We start from the raw sequence: 20,166 nt of genomic DNA on the forward strand, positions 1-20,166 counted from the left end.
ACAAAACATTTTTCCTAGATCTTTCCATTTTTTGTTTGATTTGTAGCCAAGTGATGTAAGTTAAGATGTGCATATTAATCATCTTAAAGAGATATATACGCATGTGTGCACACACGCACACCCTTTTAAACTTAGTATACATTTTCGGCCGGGTGCGGTGGCTCACGCTTGTAATCCCAGCACTTTGGGAGGCCGAGGCGGGCGGATCACGAGGTCAGGAGATCGAGACCATCCTGGCTAACACGGTGAAACCCCATCTCTACTAAAAATACAAAAAAAATTAGCCAGGCATGGTGGCGGGCACCTGTAGTCCCAGCTACTCGGGAGGCTGAGGCAGGAGAATGGCATGAACCCGGGAGGCGGAGCTTGCAGTGAGCCGAGATCGCGCCACTGCACTCCAGCCTGGGTGACAGACAGAGACTCCATCTCAAAAAAAAAAAACTTAGTATACATTTTCAATCCTTCAGTTCCCAAAATCTGTTTGGATACATTATTCAATAACACATTTATTGTATAAAATTTTTAATCCTTCTGACATATGATATTCCAAAAATTAAAATAGACATAAATGTCAGTCGGCCAACCTATATATAACTAACTTTCTATGTTAGTTGGAAACTTGATTCAACTACAGTTTATCTTACACTCTCTACTCTGAACTAAAAGTAAAATAGCCAGGCATGGTGGCTCACGCCTGTAATCCCAACACTTTGGGAAGCCGAGTTGGGCAGATCACGAAATCAGGAGTTTAAGACCCTCCTGGCTAACATAGTGAAACCCTGTATCTACTAAAAATACAAAAATTAGCTGGGTGTGGTGGTGCATGCCTGTAATCCCAGCTACTCAGGAGGCTGAGGCAGGAGAATTGCTTGAACTCAGGAGGCGGAGGTTGCAGTAAGCCAAGACCATGCCACTGTACCCCAGCCTGGGCCACAGACCGAGACTCCGTCTCAAAAACAAACAAACAAACAAAAAAACAAGTAAATAAGGGACAGGCACGATGGCTCACGCCTGTAATCCAAGCACTTTGGGAGGCCGAGGCGGTCGGATCGCCTGAGGTCAGGAGTTCGAGGCCAGCCTGACCAATATGGAGAAACCCCATCTCTACTAAAAATACAAAATTAGCCAGGCGTGGTGGTGCATGCCTGTAATCCCAGCTACTCAGGAGGCTGAGGCAGGAGAATCGCTTAAACCCGGGAGGCAGAGGCTGTGGTGAGGCGAGATCATACCATTGCACTCCAGCCTAGGCGACTAGAGCGAAACTCCGTCTCAAATAAAAATAAAAAATCAGTGCTTTGCCATAAGACCACCTGTGGCCAGCCTTCTGGAAACCCTACTTGAGTGTGCTCTTGGACTTTTACCTGAGTTTTGATTATCCATCCCTAACAAGGCACCATTTTCCCCCAAAGAGTTTCAATTTGGCAGAATACTGAATCATTTTTCAAAGCCTTAACTTTTTTTATTAAATCCTCAGTTAACATCTGACTGATTTATGGCTCATTTTCTGCTTAGCATTTGTATGCTTTTCAAACCATTTGAAATGTACTTTTAAAAAATTGTTTGTGCTTTGTAGTGTGGTTATGAAAGGGAAAAAAGTCATTTGGATATAGATTTACTGGTTTTTATATTATACTCTAGTAATGTAAGGTCTTACCGTTGGTGGAAGCTGGGTGAAGGGTACAAGGAACTCTGTACTATTTTGCCGCTTCCTGTGAGTCTATAATTATTTCAAAATAAAAAGATTATTTAAAAAAGAATGTGGGGGCCAGGAGCATTGGCTCATGCCTATAATCCAAGCACTTTGGGAGGCTGAGGTGGGCGGATTGCTTGAGCTCAGGAGTTTGAGACCAGCCTGGGCAACATGGCAAAACCCTGTCTCTAAAAAAAGAAAAAAGAAAAAGAAGGTGGGGAAAAATCATTTGGAGACTTAAAATGTAGAAACAAAGAACATAAATGTGGTATAAGAAGTTTTAGGTGACAATATAGTTTTGAGGCTAAACCAAAAAGGAAAAGGAGATATATCTGACTGTATATCTAAGAACTCACCAATAAGAAAGACGTGGGCCCTGCTCTGTCGCCTGCCTTTGCTCCCCAGGCCCCGAGTGGTTCACTGAGCCATGAAGACAGATTCCAGGCACCAGGAATTGCACCTCCAATCCCAGATGCTATGTTCAGCAAAGGCTCCGTGGTTCTGGCCTACAGTGGTGGCCTGGACACCTCCTGCATCCTCGTGTGGCTGAAGGAACAAGGCTATGACATTATTGCCTACCTGGCCAACATTGGCCAGAAGGAAGACTTCAAGGAAGCCAGGAAGAAGGCACTGAACCTTGGGTCCAAAAAGGTGTTCATTGAGGACGTCAGCAAGGAGTTCGTGGAGGAGTTCATCTGGCCTGTATGAGGACTGCTACCTCCTGGGCCCCTCTCTTCCCAGGCCTTACATCACCCGCAAACAAGTGGAAATTGCTCAGTGGGAGGGGGCAAAGTATGTGTCCCACAGTGCCATGGGAAAGGGGAACGATCAGGTCTGGTTTGAGCTCGCCTGCTACTCGCTGGCCCCCCAGATTAAGGTCATTGCTCCTGGGAGGATCCCTGAGTTCTACAACCAGTCCAAGGGCCACAGTGATCTGATGGAATATGCAGAGAAACATGGGATTCCCATCCCAGTCACTCTGAAGCACCCATGGAACATGGACGAGAACCTCATGCACATCAGCCACGAGGCTGGAATCTTGGAGAACCCCAAGAACCAAGCACCTTCAGGTCTCTACATGAAGATTCAGGACCTGGCCAAAGCCCCCAACACCCCCAACATTTTCAAGACTGAGTAAAAAAGGGGTCCCTGTGAAGGTGACCAGCATCAAGGATGGCACCACCCACCAGACCTCCTTGGTGCTCTTCATGTACCTGAATGAAGTCGCAGGCAAGCACAGCGTGGGCCATATTGACATCGTGGAGAACCGCTTCATTGAAATGAAGTCCTGAGGTATCTGCAAGACCCCAGCAGGCACCATCCTTTACCACCCTCATTTAGACATTGAGGGCTTTGCCATGGAACAGGAAGTGCGCAAAATCAAACAAGGCCTGGGCTTGAAATTTGCTGAGTTGGTGTACACCGGTTTCTGGCACAACCCTCAGTGTGACTTTGCCCACCACTGCATTGCCAAGTCCCAGGACCGAGTGGAAGGGAAAGTGCAGGTATCCATCTTCAAGGGCCAGGTGTACATCCTCTGCCAGGAGCCCCCACTGTCTCTCTACAGTGGAGAGCAGGTGAGCATGAACGTGCAGGGCAATGATGAGCCAGCCAGTCGGTGACACCAGTCTCATCAACATCAATTCCCTCAGGATGAAGGAATATCATCATCTCCAGAGCAAGGTCACTGCCAAATAGACCCCTGTACAATGGGGAGCTAGGGCCACCTCACTTTGCAGATTCCCCAAGTACAGGCACTAATTGTTGTGATAATTTGTAATTGTGACTTGTTCTCCCTGGCTGAGAGTGTAGTGGGGCTGCCGGGCCCCAGCTTTGTTCCCTGGTCCCCCTGAAATGGTCATCAAAGGGAAGGGTGAGGGGCAGCTACAGTGGGGAGCTATAAAATAACAATTAAAAAAAAAAAAGACTAAGGCCAGCCACGGTGGCTCACGTCTGTAATCCCTGCACTTTGGGAGACCGAGGTGGGCAGATCACCTGAGGTCAGGAGTTTGAGACCAGCCTGGCCAACATGGTGAAACCCCATCTCTACTAAAAAATACAAAAATTAGCTGGGCGTGGTGGTATGTGCCTGTAATCCCAGCTACTTGGGAGGCTGAGGCAGAAGAATAGCTTGAGCCTGGGAGGCAGAGGTTGCAGTGAGCAGAGATCGCATCATTGCACTCCATCCTGGGCTACAGAACATGACTCCGTCTCAAAAAAATAAATAAATAAAGACTAAATAAAAGATCTAATAGAACCTAATAGAAAAGTGGGCAAAGGACATGACTGAACAGATAATACATACACAAAAATTATATTCAGTGTTACTAGCAAGAAGAAATGCAAAATAAAACAGCAAAGAAGGCCGAGTGCGGTGGCTCACGCCTGCAATCCCAGCACTTTGGGAGGCCGAGGAGGGTGGATCACAAGGTCAGGAGTTCAAGATCAGCCTGGCCAATATGGTGAAACCCTGTCTCTACTAAAAATACAAAAAAAAATTATCCAGGCATGGTGGCGGGTGCCTGTTGTCCCAACTACTTGGGAGGCTGAGGCAGGAGAATCGCTTGAACCTGGGAGGCAGAGGTTGCAGTGAGCTGAAATTGCGCCACCACACTCCAGCCTGGGTGACAGAGCAAGACTCCGTCTAAAAAAAAAAAGAAAAAAAAAAAAAACCGAAAGAAATAGCCTCTTTTTACTTTTTAAATTGGCAAAACTGGGCTGGGCATAGTGGCTCGTGGCACTTTGTAAGGCTGAGGTGAGAAGATCACATGGGGCCAGGAGTTTGAGACCAGCTTGGGCAACAGAGTGAGACCTTGTCTCTACAAAAAAAAATTGTTTTTAATTAGCCAGGCATGGTGGTACATGCCTGTAGTCCCAGCTACTCGGGAGGCTGAGATGGGAGGATAACTTGAGCCTAGGAAATTGAGGCTGCAGTGAGCCGTGATTGTGCCACTACACTACAGCCGGGGTGACAGAGTGAGACACTGTCTCAAAAAATAATAAATAGGCAAAACTTTTTAAAAATTATAATACTGCCAGATGTGGTGGCATGCACTGGTAATCTCAGTTACTTGGGAGGCTAAGATAGGAGGATCACTGTAGCCCAGGAGTTCAAGGCCACAATTAGCTATGACTGTGCCTGTAAATAGCCACTGCACTCCAGCCTGGGCAACACAGAGAGACTCTATCCCTAAAATTAAAAATAGGCCAGGTAAGGTGGCTCATATCTACAATCCCAACATTTTGGGAGGCCCAGGTGGGAGGACTGCGTAAGGCCAGGAATTGAAGACCAGCCTGGGCAACATAGCAAGACCCCATCTCTACCAAAAATAGATTAAAATAAATAAATAGTTGTTTGATAATAATGCAAATAAATAAATAATATAATGCTGGTGCTGTCATGAACCCCCCAAAATGAGTACTCTTACTCTGGGTGGGAATATAAGTTTATACCCCCTTTCTAGATAGCAGTTTTATTCCTAGGGATTTGTTATTAGGAAACAATTGCATATATACACAAAGATACAGCTAGGAGAATATTCATTTCAGCACTTTATATTTGCAGACAATCTAAATTTGAAAAAACAGGGTATTTATTGGTTAAATTATTATAAATTCTTACAACAAGGTCTTATATATCCATCAAAAATTATGTTTTAGGAAAATATGTCACAACATGGAAAAATGTTCTTAATATATTAAGTTTAAAAAAGTAGGCTATAAAAAAAGATTCTATTTTAGTTTCAAGACATGTTTATTTTCAAGACATCATTGAAAATACATCATTTTCAAGCTATTTTATTAATGTGTTTATGTTTTTCTTTTTCTATATATAAATATAAATTTGGAAGAGAAGATTAAAATGATATTTACTGGCTGGGTGCAGTGGCTCACGCCTGTAATCCCAGCACTTTGGGAGGCTGAGGTGGGTAGATCACAAGGTCAAGAGCTCGAGACCATCCTGACCAACATGGTGAAACCCTGTCTCTACTAAAAATACAAAAATTAGCTGGGTGTGGTGGCGTGCACCTTTAGTCCCAGCTACTCAAGAGGCTGAGGCAGGAGAATCACTTGAACCCGAGAGGCGGAGGTTGCAGTGAGCCAAGATCGCGCCACTGCACTCCAGCCTGGTGACACAACAAGACTCCATCTCAAAAAAAAAAAAAAAAAAAAAGGCAAGACACAGTGGCTCACGCCTGTAATCCCAGCACTTTGGGAGACCGAGGGAAGTAGATCACCTGAGGTCGGGAGTTCGAGACCAGCCTGACCAACATGGAGAACCCACTTCTACGCTGAAGATACAAAATTAGCCAGGCGTGGTGCGCATGCCTGTAATCCCAGCTACTTGGGATGCTGAGGCAGGAGAATCACTTGAACCCAGGAGGCGGAGGTTGCAGTGAGCCGAGATTGCACCGTTGCACTCCAGCCTGGGCAACAAGAGCGAAACTCCGTCTCAAAAAAAAGGCCGGGCGCAGTGACTCACACCTGTAATCCCAGCATTTTGGGAGGCCGAGGCGGGTGGATCACAAGGTCAGGAGATCGAGACCATCCTGGCTAACATGGTGAAACCCCGTTTCTACTAAAAATACAAAAAATTAGCCGGGTGTGTCGGCAGGCGCCTGTAGTCCCAGCTACTAGGGAGGCTGAGGCAGGTGAATGGCGTGAACCCGGGAGGCGGAGCTTTTAGTGAGCCCAGATCGCTTCACTGCACTCCAGCCTGGGCAACAGAGGGAGACTACGTCTCAAAAAAAAAAATTATATTTACTGGTCCGGTTGTAGTGGCTCACGCCTGTAATCCAGCACTTTGGGAGGCCGAGGCAGGCAGATCACTTGAGGTCAGGAGTTCAAGACCAGCCTTGCCAACATGGTGAAACCACATGTCTACTAAAAATACAAAAATTAGCTGGGTGTGGTGGCGCACACTTGTAATCCCAGCTACTTGGGAGCCTAATGCAGGAGAATTGCTTGAACCTGGGAGGCGGAGGTTGCAGTGAGCCGAGATCGCACCAGTGCACTCTGGCCTGAGAGACAGAGTGAGACTCGGTCTCAAAAAAAAAAAACAAAACAAGAAATGTGTTGGGATTGGGATACTCAGATCTCTGGTCCAGTGTCATCAGCTGGGTCACTGCACCTGATCATCAGTACAGACCGAAAATATCAATACAGTTTTCTCCCACATGGCCTCAATGTGGTATAGTCACCCAGAGCCACTGCACCTATATTCATACTTCTTGGTGGAAAAAAAAAAAAAAAAAAAAAAAAGCATGTGCTTGTTCTGCTTTCAGAAGGAAACAAAATAAGAAAGAAAGGGAACAAACAGGAAAGCTATTCAAGCAAGACTGAGCAAGACTGGTTGTGTGCTTTTGTGCCAAGAGATACTTTCTATGAGAATATATATATTATATGTCTATTTTTACAAATACTTGTTGTTTAGGTGAAAAGCCCAGAAGGAAAATTTCAGAAGACCAGTACTGGAGCTGTCAGAATGCAACCAAAATCAGCTGAGTTGAAGTTTGTCACCAAGAACGATGGATATGTACACATTCACCCTTCATCAGTGAACTATCAGGTCAGAATGGTGGAGTATACTTAATGTTTACAGGTCGTCCTAGGGTAGGAAATGCAATTCCTTAAATTCAGCCACACCATGTTCTATCACTTGCTGTCCCCAGCAGTACCACTGACTGAGGGAAGATTGAATAAGAATAAACAGACTGGAAATTGGACTATTTCTGGAAAGACTATTTCCATTTGAAGAAAATTCTACTGAATACCAAAAAGTACTCAAGCCTGCTTTCAGATATAAAATTGTTTCTTTGCAATGGTAATTGAAGTCATGAGCTAATTACATCACTGAATCTGTGCCTTAAAAGGAAATGAATGACCTATTCTTGCATACCACTTCCTCAGCTCTCAGCCTGCCACTGTGAGGCTTCTGCCCCCACCACTTCACTAAACCCATCAGAAGTAACAAATAACTTCTTAGCTGTCAAAGCCAGTGTCATCCCTTGGTCCTCATCATGCCACCTCTCACATGGTATTTGACATTGCTAATCTGTCTTCCTCTTGAAATTCTCCTTGATGTTATTTTTGCTTCTGAAATATCACTTTCTTCTCTCTCTCTATTCATCCCCTCTACCTCCTTTATTAGCTTATCTTCCTTTGCTCTGAAACAGTGGTTCTATCCTTTGTCCTTATTCTCTCACCATCATGCCCTCTTCCTGAACCACCAAAGGCACAACAGCACTTACACATCCCAACTGCCACTTACACACAGATGCAGACCCCAAATCTGTCTCTCCAGACCTGCAGTTTTTTTCTGAGCTCTCCTGCTGGAAAACATCAGCTAGAAGTCTCTTAGTCATCTCAAACATAAAAGCTGAAAAATCAAACTCATGATCCCCAATTCACTCTTCTCTTTCTGTGCTGTCTTGGTGGAATGATACCATCAAAACCAGAACCCTGAAGTCACATAGACTCCCACTTCTTTTCTTATGCCAACTGAGTTGGTCACCAGGTCCCAAGAATGCCTCCTTTTTGACATCTCTAAGATTTGCCTTTTATCCCCACTGCCACTTCCTTAGCTCAAACCCCAAACATCATTTGCCTGAAATTCTATAATAATCTTACATCTGGTGCTTTCTGTCTCCAACCTTCTTCTACTACTCTACTGCTGCCAGAATTACCTTTACAAAACATCAATTAGGCTATGTCAATTCTCTGCTTAAATCTTCATATCCAGAGTGTACCACACACTCTCACATGACTCCTTACATGGCCCTTCCTATACCTTGTCACCAAATTTGAAACATTCAGGCTGCTCTATCCTCTGGAACTACTGAGGACCATGTTCACAAAGCCTGGAAAGGATTTCCTTAAGCTTAGAGGAGTTTGAGGGTCAGGAGGTCATCTGCCCTTTCAGCCTGTTAGGAACCGGACGCCTGAGTTAGCTCCACACCCCCTCCTTTTTTATATATACTTTTTGTTGTTGTTGTTTTGCATGTTTCTCAAGAAAGAACTACTCCTCTTTTGAGAATCCAAATCGTTCATGTATCCATGTAATATCTACTAGCGCCTAATCTGTGCCAGGCACTGTTGTAGGCTGTTGAGGACAGTGGAAGAAACTAGATGGACACAGTCTCTGCCCTCAAGAAGCTTATGTTCTAGTGAGGGAGACAGGCAATACATAAGTAAACAGAATCTCAGGTAATGCTATAAAGCAAAATAGAGCAGGATAGAGAGACAGAGAGTGACAGGAGAGGGGCCCTGCACGTGGGGTGGTCAGGGAAGAACTCCGGGATGAGAAAACAACTGAGCAAATCCTAAATGAAGAGCAAGTCATGCAGATAGAAAGGAGAAACATTCCAGCAGAGGACATAAGTGCAAACATCACAAGGTGGGAGTGTATTTGGTGTGTTCCAGGAAATGCATGAAGAGGCCAGTGGAGAGGGATGATCAAGGGTGAGAGTGGTGGGAGATGCACGGGGACGAGTAGGCAGGGGTGGGGTAGGGCTGGGTGGACCTGGTAGCCATGGCAAGGACTTGAGATTTTTATCCTTGGACACCATTGGAGGGTTTTGAGCCATAATTGGACTTATTGTTTTTGTTTTTATTTTTATTTTTATTTTATTTATTTATTGAGACAGAGTCTCTCTCTGTCACCCAGGCTAGAGTGCAGTGGCACAATCTCAGCTCACTGCAACCTCCACTTCCCAGGTTCAAGCGATTCTCATGCCTCAGCCCCCTGAGTAGCTGGGATTACAGGCATGCGTCATCGCTCCCAGCTAATTTTTGCAGTTTTGTAGAGACGGGGTCTCACCATGTTAGCCAGGCCAGTTTCAAACTCCTGGCCTCAGGTGATCCACCTGCCTCAGTCTCCCAAAGTGCTGGGATTACAGGCGTGAGCCACCACGCCCTGCCAGACTTATGTTTTTAAAAGATCACCTTGATTGCTGGGTAGAAAAGACACTATAAAAATGCAAAACTAGAAGTGGGGACAGCACTCAAGAAGGCATCACAGTGGTTTCTGTGAGATGACAATGGTTTGTACTAAATTGGTAGCTGGGTGCCTATAATCCCAGCCCTTTGAAAGGCCGAGGCGGGCGGATGACTTGAGGTCAGGAGTTTGAGACCAGCCTGGCCAACATGGTGAAACCCCATCTCTACTAAAGATACAAAAATTCGCCAGGTGTGATAGTGCAAGCCTGTAGTCCCAGCTACTTGGGAGGCTGAGGCAGGGGAATCACTTGAACCTAGGAGGTAGAGGTTGCAGTGAGCCAAGATCATGCCACTGCACTCCAGCCTGGGTGACAGAGCGAGACTGCATCTCAAAAAAAAAAGGCTGGGTGTGGTGACTCACACCTGTAATCCCAGGACTTTGGGAGGCCAAGGCAGGCAGATCACCTGAGTCCAGGAGTTCAAGACCAGCCTGGCCAGCATGATGAAATCCCTGTCTCTACTAAAAATACAAAAATTAGCCAGGCATGGTGGCAGGCGCCTATAATCCCAGCTACTTGGGAGGCTGAGGCAGGAGAATCACTTGAACCTAGGGGGCAGAGGTTGCAGTGAGCCGAGATCACACCATTGCACTCCAGCCTGGACAAAAAGAGCAAAACTCCGTCTCAAAAAAAAAAAATTTGGTAGCTGTAGAAGTGGTGAGAATACGTCAAGGCATTTTGTATTTTGAAAAGAGAGCTGACTAGACTTAGTGACAGTGTAGATGGTGTGAGGGGAAAAAAAATAGTCAATGATGACTCCTAAATTGGGGGCCTGAGCAGCTGGGTGAATGGGAGCATCATTTCCTGAGATAGGGAACACTGCAAGGAAGAAGAATCAAGAATTCCATCTGGGCCAGGCACAGTGGCTCACACCTGTAATCCCAGCAATTTGGGAGGCCAAGGCAGAAGGATTGCTGGAGCCCAGGAGTTCGAGACCAGCCTGGGCAACATGGTGAGACCCTATCTCTACGAAAAAATTTAAAAAATAAAAGCTTTTTTTTTTTTTTAACACAAGTGTGAGATATGTATTAAATGTCCAAGAGGAGATGGCAAGTCAATAGTTATACTGCAAATCTGGAGCTCAGGAAAGTCACGGGCTATAGATAAATTTGGGGAGTCATTAATAGGCAGTATTTAAATCCATGGGACTGGGGGGGTGTTCCCTTTTTGTTGCCAGTGACATCACTGTCATCATCTGAGGTTTTTTGTTACAGGTGAGACACTTTGACAGCCCCTACCTGTTGTACCACGAGAAGATAAAAACTAGTCGAGTATTCATCCGAGACTGCAGCATGGTGTCTGTGTACCCGCTGGTCTTGTTTGGAGGAGGCCAAGTGAATGTGCAGCTTCAAAGAGGAGAGTTTGTTGTCTCCCTGGATGATGGTTGGATCCGTTTTGTAGCTGCTTCCCATCAGGTAAAGGCAGAATTGGTCTGTTTTATGAGGCTCAGGCCATGAGGGGCTTTGACAATATGAAGTTATGAAGTCAAGGGCATTCCTCTAGGGACCAAGGTAACAGAGCTAATTAAAAATGAATGACAGTGGCCAAGCCCAGTGGCTCACACCTATAATCCCAGCACTTTGGGAGGCCGAGGCAGGCAGATCATCTGGGGCCAGGAGTTCGAGACCAGCCTGGCCAACATGGTCAAACCCCGTCTCTACTAATAATACAAAAATTAGCTGGGCATGTTGGTGGGTGCCTGTAATCCCAGCTACTCAGGACGCTGAGACATGAGAATCGCTTGAATCTAGGGGGCAGAGGTTGCATTGAGCCGAGATCGTGCCATTGCACTCCAGCCTCGGCAACAGAGCGAGACTCCGTCTCAAAAAAAAAAAAAAAAAAGTGAATGATGGTCTACAATGGGACGCTAAGAAAGAGTGAGGCTGAAGTGAAGCCAGGAGTGGAGCCCTAGTAAGAGTTCCAGAAAGCACACTGTGAGGGGAAGTCTGGTACGGGCTGGGGTTGGTATAAAAGGCTAGGACAGAAGCTGTAAAGTGAGGGTGCTGGACCTTCCTTATTGTTATATAAATAATAGATGTTCACCAAAGAAAAGTCAGAAAATACAGAGAAGCAAAAATAAATAAATAAAAACCACCCTGATTCCACCACTACCATTTTGAGAAAAAGATAATGGGTCTGAATTCTTCATTTATTCTCAGGTCTCAATTATTCCCTATATGGAGTCTCTGTGAAAAACATTTCATGGAGAGTACATATTTAAGAAACAGAACTTCACCCAGGTGCAGTGGCTTACGCCTGTAATCTCAGCACTTTGGGAGGCCAAGGTGGGCAGATCACCTGAGGTCAGGAGTTCGAGACCAGCCTGGCCAATATGGTGAAACCCCATCTCTACTAAAAATTTTAAAAAATTAACCAGGTGTGGTAATGGGCGTCTGTAATCCCAGCTATTCAGGATGCTGAGGCAGGAGAATCTCTTGAGCCCAGGAGGCGGAGGTTGCAGTGAGCCGAGATTGCGCCATTGCACTCCAGCCTGAGCAACAAGAGGGAAACTCCATCTCAAAAAAATGAATACATAAAAATACAAAAAAAAAAAATTAGCTGGGCGTGGTGGCGGGCGCCTGTAATCCCAGCTACTCAGGAGGCTGAGACAGGAGAATCACTTGAACCCAGGAGGCAGAGGTTGCAGTGAGCCGAGATTGCACCACTGCACTTCAGCCTGGGTGACAGAATGAGACTCCGTCTCAAATAAATAAATAAATAGATAGATAGGTAAAACTTCAGGCGGACACCTGTAATCCCAACTGCCAGAGGCTGAGGTGGGAGGATTGCTCAAGCCCAAGAGGTCGAGGCTTCAGTGAGCCATGATTGCGCCACTGCACTCCAGCCTGGGTGACAGAGTGAGACTCTGTCCCAAAAAAAGAAATAAATAAAATTTCATTTTAATATCTGCATCTGTTAGAATTCTTATGTTACAAGAAGCAGATATGCCAACTCAAACATTAAAAGAAATTGATTGGCATATTTAACTTTAAAGTCCAGAGCAGCAGTGTCCAACAGAAATATAATGTAACCCACATATGTAATTTTAATTGTTCTAGTAGCCACATTTTTAAAAGTAAAAAGAAATAGATGAAATTAATCTTAATATATTTTATTTAACCTAATACATCCAAAATGTTTTAATTTTAACATGTAATCAGTATAAAATTATTGAGATAGTTTACATTACCTTTTCATATTAAGTCTTCAAAATCGGGTATATATTTTATATTCGCAGCACATCTCAGTTTGGGCTGGCCACATTTCATATAGACATTAGATAAGCCACTTGTGACTAGTGGCTACCTTACTGGATAGTCCAGGTCAAGAAGGCCAGGCAACGATGGTTTCATTTAGCAGTTCAGTGGTGACAAAAACGTGGTTAACCTAGTGGTATCGAAAGGGCTGCAATAGCTCCTGGCATCACATGTATGCAGCATATGGTCCAGAAGAAGAGCCAGAAACTTTCTTGCCTACAAGCTCAATCAAAGCTCCCCTCCTAAACCAATCCCTGTGACCAAAGGGATGTCCTGAACTTGAAGACCTGGAGTACCTGAGCCATTCACCCTGGCAGGGCTCACAGTGTGAGCCTGAGTTAGAGCAGGGTCCAAACTGTATGTTTCCCATACATTGGGGAAGGGGCGAAACAGATGCTGGGAAGATGTCTACAGTGCCACAACATCAGCATAAGCAAAATGCCATAAAAGCATACAGTATATCCCAAAGCTACAGAGATTTTTGATTCATCTAATATCTTCCACTTATTTATTTGTTTTTTGAGATGGAGTCTTGCTCTGTCACCCAGGCTGGAGTGCAGTGGCGCAATCTCGGTTCACTGCAACCTCCGCCTCCCGGGTTCAAGCAATTCTCCTGCCTCAGCATCCTGAGTAGCTGGGACTGCAGGTGTACACCACCAAGCCCGGCTAATTTTTTTTTTTTTTTTTTGAGATGGAGTTTCGCTCTTGTTGCCCAGGCTGAAGTGCCATGGTGCCATCTCGGCTCACCACAGCCTCTGCCTCCCGTGTTCAAGCGATTCTCCTGCCTCAGCCTCCTGAGTAGCTGGGATTACAGGCATGTGCTACCATGCCTGGATAATTTTGTATTTTTAGTAGAGACGGGGTTTCTCCATGTTGGTCAGCCTGGTCTTGAACTCCCGACCGCAGGTGATCTGCCCGCCTTGGCCTCCCAAAGTGCTGGGATTACAGGCATGAGCCACCGCGCCAGGCTAATTTTTGTATTTTTATTAGAGACGGAGTTTCACCATTTGGACAGGCTGATCTCAAACTCCTGACCTTGTGATCCGCCCACCTCGGCCTCCCAAAGTGCTGGGATTACAGGCGTGAGCCACTGAGCCTGGCCCCCCTTTTTTTTTTTTTTTTTTGAGATGGAGTTTTGCTCTTGTTGCCCAGGCTGGAGTGCAATGGCACAATCTCGGCTCACCACAACCTCTGCCTCCCGGGTTCAAGCAATTCTCCTGCCTCAGCCTCCCGAGTAGCTGGGATTACAGGCATGTGCCACCATGCCTGGCTAATTTTGTATTTTTAGTAGAGATGGGGTTTCTCCATGTTGGTCAAGCTGGTCTCGAACTTCCACCTCAGGTGATCCGCCCACCTCAGTCTCCCAAAGTGCTGGAATTACAAGCGTGAGCCACCTGGCCCAGCCTATCTACCACCCTTTTTTTTTTTTTTTTTTTTTTTTTTTTTGAGACAACAAGGTCTGCAGTGGAGTGATCAGTGATCAGTAAATTTTCTTTTCCTTTTTTTTTCTTTTTTTTGAAACGGAGTTTCGCTCTTGTTGCCCAGGCTAGAGTGCAATGGCGCAATCTTGGCTCACCGCAACCTCCACCTCCCAGGTTCAAGCGATTCTCCTGCCTTAGCCTCCCAAGTAGCTGGAATTATAGGCATGCACCACCATCCCAGCTAATTTTGTACTTTTAGTACTAAGAGACAGGGTTTCTCCACGTTGGTCAGGCTGGTCTCGAACTCCTGGCCTCAGGTGATCTGCCCATCTCAGCCTCCCAAAGTGCTGGGATTACAGGCGTGAGCCACTGCGCCTGGCCCGAATCTTTTCTTTAGATGAGATGTGATAGAGGCACTTTTTTACAATGGACCTCATTTAGTCTATTACAAAATGAAAATGTATTTAGGGTTTTTGCTCCTAATGGAGTTAAAATTAGTACCAGAAATCTAAATAATGGTAATCATAACTTGGGTATTTCCCTCCAATAACCTATCCTGCCTGTTCCTCCAAGCACTGCTTATATTGTAGCTTTCATTTTAGGTGGCTGAACTGGTAAAGGAGCTTCGTTGCGAACTTGATCAGCTTCTCCAGGATAAAATTAAAAACCCAAGCATTGATCTGTATACGTGTCCTCGAGGATCCCGGATCATCAGCACAATTGTGAAACTTGTCACCACACAATAAAAAGCAGTCTTAGAGTGCTTGCTACTCACCTGCTTCTAGCTCACCTGGGAAGTAACAGCAGAACCTCTACCTCGAACTAAAGACCTGTTGGGGCTGGCCCTGGTGGAGGAGCCCAGGGCATGCAGCCCAAGGCAGCTGAGGCAGTGTATATACCCTTAGGGCCATTTCTAACAAAGCCTTGGCCACTCCCAGCACAATTTGGAGTGTCAAGGGTGAGAGCCTAAAACCCAGCTTGCCTGTCTTTGTCTCTGTGATTGTTCTGGAGTGAATTAAGTTCACCTGATAACTCAAAAGTGAATGTATAATACAATTCTGTTTTAATCTGTGTATTCTTTTTCTCCTACTTTTTACTGGGGTGAGACAGGGGCATGAAGAGAAATACGCCTTTTTTTTTTTTTCTTTTCCTGTCGCCAAGGCTCGACTGAGAGAAGTCAGAACAGAGAAGGGGGAAAAAAAACCCAAAATTATGTGAACAAGCAAAATTAAAATTTCATTTTAGGCTATTGGCTACTGAGTAAACTTGACTTGTGAGGGGTTTTTATTTTTACTCATTAAAAGTCAACTTAAAAAAATTGAATGAGTTCTCTTTTGGTATTAAAGTGCAAGCTGGTCTTATCGATAACACTCCTGTTCTTAAAAGCAGAACAATCTAGATGTCGTCATAGTTCTACATTTAGGAATCTTTACTCTGTCTTATCAACTCACCCAGACACGAATCACCGAAGGAGAATTTTAATAGTATTCCTGGGGCAGAGTTGGCATGGATGAGGTCAAAAAGGTTACCATCGGATTTACAGCCACCACAATGCTTTCCATGAAATTGCTTATTTTCAACCACCTGTTAGGTTAATGGGGCGGTAGCATTTTGGGAAAACATCAGGGGATTTACATTTTCCCTGGACATCTATCAGTATGGCGAGGAAGGATCCCAAATTGCTGAGTAGAAAAAATATTTGTATGTTTGTTTAGACCTCAGGGCCGGACGCGGTGGCTCATGCCTGTAATCCCAGCACTTTAGGAGGCCGAGGCAGGCCAATCACATGAGGTCAGAAGTTCAAGACCAGCTTGGGCAACTTGGTGAAACCCCATCTCAATTAAAAATACAAAAATTAGCTGGGCATGGTGACAGGTGCCCATAGTCCCAGCTACTCTGGAGGCTGAGGCGGGAGAATCACTTGAACATGGGAGGTGGGGGTTGGAGTGAGCCGAGATTGCACCATTGCACTCCAGCCTGGGTGACAGAGTGAGACACTGTCTCAAAAATAAAAATTAAAAAATGGACCTCAGGACAGGGTCACTACAGGTTCCATAGTATGGATAGAATTCAAACTAAATCAAAACCATCTCAGTGAAATCAGTGAAAGGTATTCACTTTTCAAGGTATTATTTTAGTTAAGTTTTCAGGAAGTCTGCTTGGCTGTCCAAAATGATTATTATCAAGTATATTTAAGCTTCGGTGCACTTGAAGAGCTTAGACTCTAAGCAGTATTTTTAAAAGGCATCGATTCATGTCATCGCTTTAAATAAAAAACATACATATGCAAGCACCCACAGAATCCAAATTCTGACTTGCTGTTGAAACAAGGCTCCTATTACAGAACTGATTAGGCTGAGACCTTTAGAAGAAATGAAGAAAACTGCATTAAGCCTCTAAAAAAGTTTTCTTTTCCTTTTTTTTTTTTTTTTTTTTGACGGAGTTTCACTCTTATCACCCCGGCTGGAGTGCAATGGTGGGTTCTCGGCTCACTGCAACCTCCGCCTCCTGAGTTCAAGCGATTCTCCTGCCTCAGCCTCCCAAGTAGCCAGGACTACAGGCACGTACCACCACACCTGGCTAATTCTGTATTTTTTTAGTGGAGATGGGGTTTCACCATGTTGGCCAGGCTGGTCTCGAACTACTGACCTCACGTGATCCACCCACCTCGGTCTCCCAAAGTGCTGGGATTACAGGCGCGAGCCACCACACTCAGCCTAAAAAAGTTTTTAAAAATCAGTTTTCATGGCTGGGCGTGGTGGCTACGCCTGTAATCCCAACCCTTTGGGAGATCGAGGCGAGTGGATCACCTGAGGTTGGGAGTTTGAGACCAGCCTGACCAACGTGGAGAAACCGTGTCTATACTAAAAATACAAAATTAGCCAGGCGTGGGGGTGCATACCTATAATCCCAGCTACTCGGGAGGCTGAGACAGGACAATTGCTTGAACCTGGGAGGCGGAGGTTGTGGTGAGCCAAGATCGCACCATTGCACTCCAGCCTGGGCAACAAGAGCGAAATTCCATCTCAAAAAACAAAAAAAACCCATCAGTTTTCACTCTTGGTGCTACAGTGGTGCTCATGCCACCCTAGCTAGAGCCATCTGCCCAAGTGGGCCTGCAGCATTTAACACAAGTTTGCCCCAGAGCACTCAGCTGGGAGATAATTAACAGCAAAACTTTCCACCCAGTGAAACTGATTCCTTCAGGAAAGCCAGCTCTTGGATGGTCACTTCCAACCACATATAGATGCACGGATACTGTCATGATATAGATGTGCCAGAATGTGATAAAGGTTGGGAAGCCTTGACATAATGCATTGAGTAAGAATATCCTCGCCCCAAAGACTAAACTTCTTAAGCTCATCATTAAAATAATGAAATAAGAAATGAAATAGAATTACTTATTTATGATGAAAGATCAGAATGCAGGCCGGGCATGGTGGCTCACGCCTGTAATCCCAGCACGTTGGGAGGCCGAGGTGGGTGGACCACTTGAGGTCAGGAGTTCGAGACCAGCCTGACCAACATGGTGAAACCCCATCTCTACTAAAACTACAAAATTAGCTGGGCATGGTAGCACATGCTGTGATCCCAACTATTTGGAAGGCTGAGGCAGGAGAATCACTTGAACCCAGGAGGCGGAGTTTGCAGTGAGCCAAGATCGCACCATTGCATTCCATCCTGGGCAATAAGAGTGAAACTCTGTCTTAAAAAAAAGAAAGAAAGAAAGATCAGAATGCAGTATAGTGTTTCAAGGATTTTTTTTTTTTCTTGAGACGGAGTCTCACTGTGTCACCCAGGCTGACACAATCTCGGCTCACTGCAACATCCGCCCCCGGGTTCAAGCAATTCTCTTGCCTCAGCCTCCTGAGTATCTGGGATTACAGGCACCTGCCACTATGCCTGGTTAATTTTTTTGTCTTTTTAGTAGAGACAGGGTTTCACCATCTTGGCCAGGCTGGTCTTGAACTCCTGACCTTGTGATCCACGTGCGTCGGCCTCCCAAAGTGCAGATTCCTTCTGCTCTTTGATAAACAAATGATTAAAACTTGTAAGATTTTAAAGCCCCTTAAGTATAAGTGATTGGCTACAAATCTCATCTAAGACCAATGTCTTTGATAAATAATTTTAGAGGTGACAGCTTAGAAACAGCAGAAAGTCTCTCCATGTTAATGATTCATCACGGTTAGCTGTTCACCCAGTCATTCCATCGCTTTACATTTATGGGACCAAAAGACATGGAAGAAGCTTATCACTCTGGAACAGTCTGAAACTATTGCTCTGACAACAAACTGAATGAGCTGTTTCCACGTTGTTTCCATTTAGGGCACCTCTGTACTGTGATCATGCAAGTATTGACTGACACAGATTCGTGACCAAGATCTAACTTCTGAAAACAACAACTAGCCTTGTATTTATTAACTAGCTGAGTATTTTAAGCAAACTTTACCCCTGCATGTGGGGGAAAATAAGCCAGAGGAATTATGCTTAATTCCCGTGTGATTTAGGAGGAAAAAGCCAACCTCTGCCTAGGCTTGTTCAAGCATAACGCAGTATGAGCATATTCTGCTGCCTCCAGGAATTCATTATTTATGTGGCAACTGAGTGACATCCATGAGACAACCTCAATAGTGTGATGCCCCAAGTTCACCCGCTATGGGCCTTGCAATCAAGAAAACACAACACAGACTGGAGTCCCCACAGAGCCAGCCTGGGCTGCACCTGAAAAATCACATCCTCAGTCTTAATGCCTTACATTTGCTGTATTTTAATTTTACAAATTGCTTTCACAAGATCTTTTTTTTTTTTCCTGAGATGGAGTCTCGCTGTGTCACCCAGGGTGGAGTGCAGTGGCGCAGTTTTGGCTCACTGCAACCTCCACCTCCCGGGTTCAATTGATTCTCCTGCCTCAGCCTCCTGAGTAGCTGGGATTACAGGCGCATACAATCATGCCCGGCTAATTTTTGTATTTTTAGTAGAGACTGGGTTTCACCATGTTGGCCAGGCTGATCTTGAACTCCTGTCCTCAGGTGATCTGCCCGCTTTGGCCTCCCAAAATGCTGGGATTACAGGCATGAGGCACTGTGCCCAGCCCACAAAATCTTATTTTATGTTAACCTCTTAGGACCAGGTTCAAACCATTGCCCAGAAAGGAAAAGGAACTAACATTACCATATGCCTACAGATCCACATGCTAGGCTTAGTTTTATCTAAATTAAGCTGCTCAGATAATATTAAATAGGAGGATAAAGATCAAAGTTCATTACTTGCCAGGGAGTTTGAGTTGTTAATAATCTGATATGGAACTCAAGGAGGAAGAAGACAAAGCTCATGCTTTGTCAGCCTTTGACCCCTTCGATCAGAATGCTTAGCTTGTCTCATTTCCTAAGATCTTCCCAATTAGTCATAGTACATAATAGAAGAGCAGATTCATTTCACAGCAAGTATTTTATTAATATTGTTCCCTTGCTAGATTCCAATAGAATTAAAACAAATATTTTATTTGAGATGGAATCTCGCCCTGTCGCCCAGGCTGGAGTGCAATGACACCATCTCGGCTCACTGCAACCCCCACCTCCCAGGTTCAAGTGATTCTCCTGCCTCAGCCTCCTGAGTAGCTGGGATTACAGGCTTGCGCCACCATGCCTGGCTAATTTTTGTATCTTTAGTAGAGACAGGGTTTCACCATGTTGGCCATGGTGTTGTTTCATAAAAATGCAGGACAGCCAGGCATGGTGGCTCAAGCCTGTAATCCCAGCATTTGGGGAGGCTGAAGAGGGAGGATTGCTTGAGCCCAGAAG

General features: G+C 45.1%; 1 protein-coding gene and 1 pseudogene across 2 annotated transcripts in view; both read left to right on the forward strand.

Moving 5' to 3' along the window:
* The window catches only part of DHX57 (DExH-box helicase 57), a 78,139-nt gene extending 62,527 nt beyond the window's left edge, over positions 1-15,612 (forward strand). For both annotated transcript variants that reach the window (XM_008970881.6, XM_003817633.6), the window contains exons 22-24: positions 7,125-7,259; positions 10,902-11,102; positions 14,968-15,612. In XM_008970881.6, coding sequence (XP_008969129.1) covers positions 7,125-7,259; positions 10,902-11,102; positions 14,968-15,111 — 480 coding nt within the window. In that variant the 3' untranslated portion in view covers positions 15,112-15,612. The remainder of the gene's footprint in view (positions 1-7,124; positions 7,260-10,901; positions 11,103-14,967) is intronic.
* LOC100973875 (argininosuccinate synthase-like) lies at positions 5-7,116 on the forward strand (annotated as a pseudogene).
* Positions 15,613-20,166: the final 4,554 nt, after the last annotated feature.

The sequence above is a fragment of the Pan paniscus genome, chromosome 12 (assembly GCF_029289425.2).
Source record: "Pan paniscus chromosome 12, NHGRI_mPanPan1-v2.0_pri, whole genome shotgun sequence".
NCBI classification, from domain to species: Eukaryota; Metazoa; Chordata; class Mammalia; order Primates; family Hominidae; genus Pan; species Pan paniscus.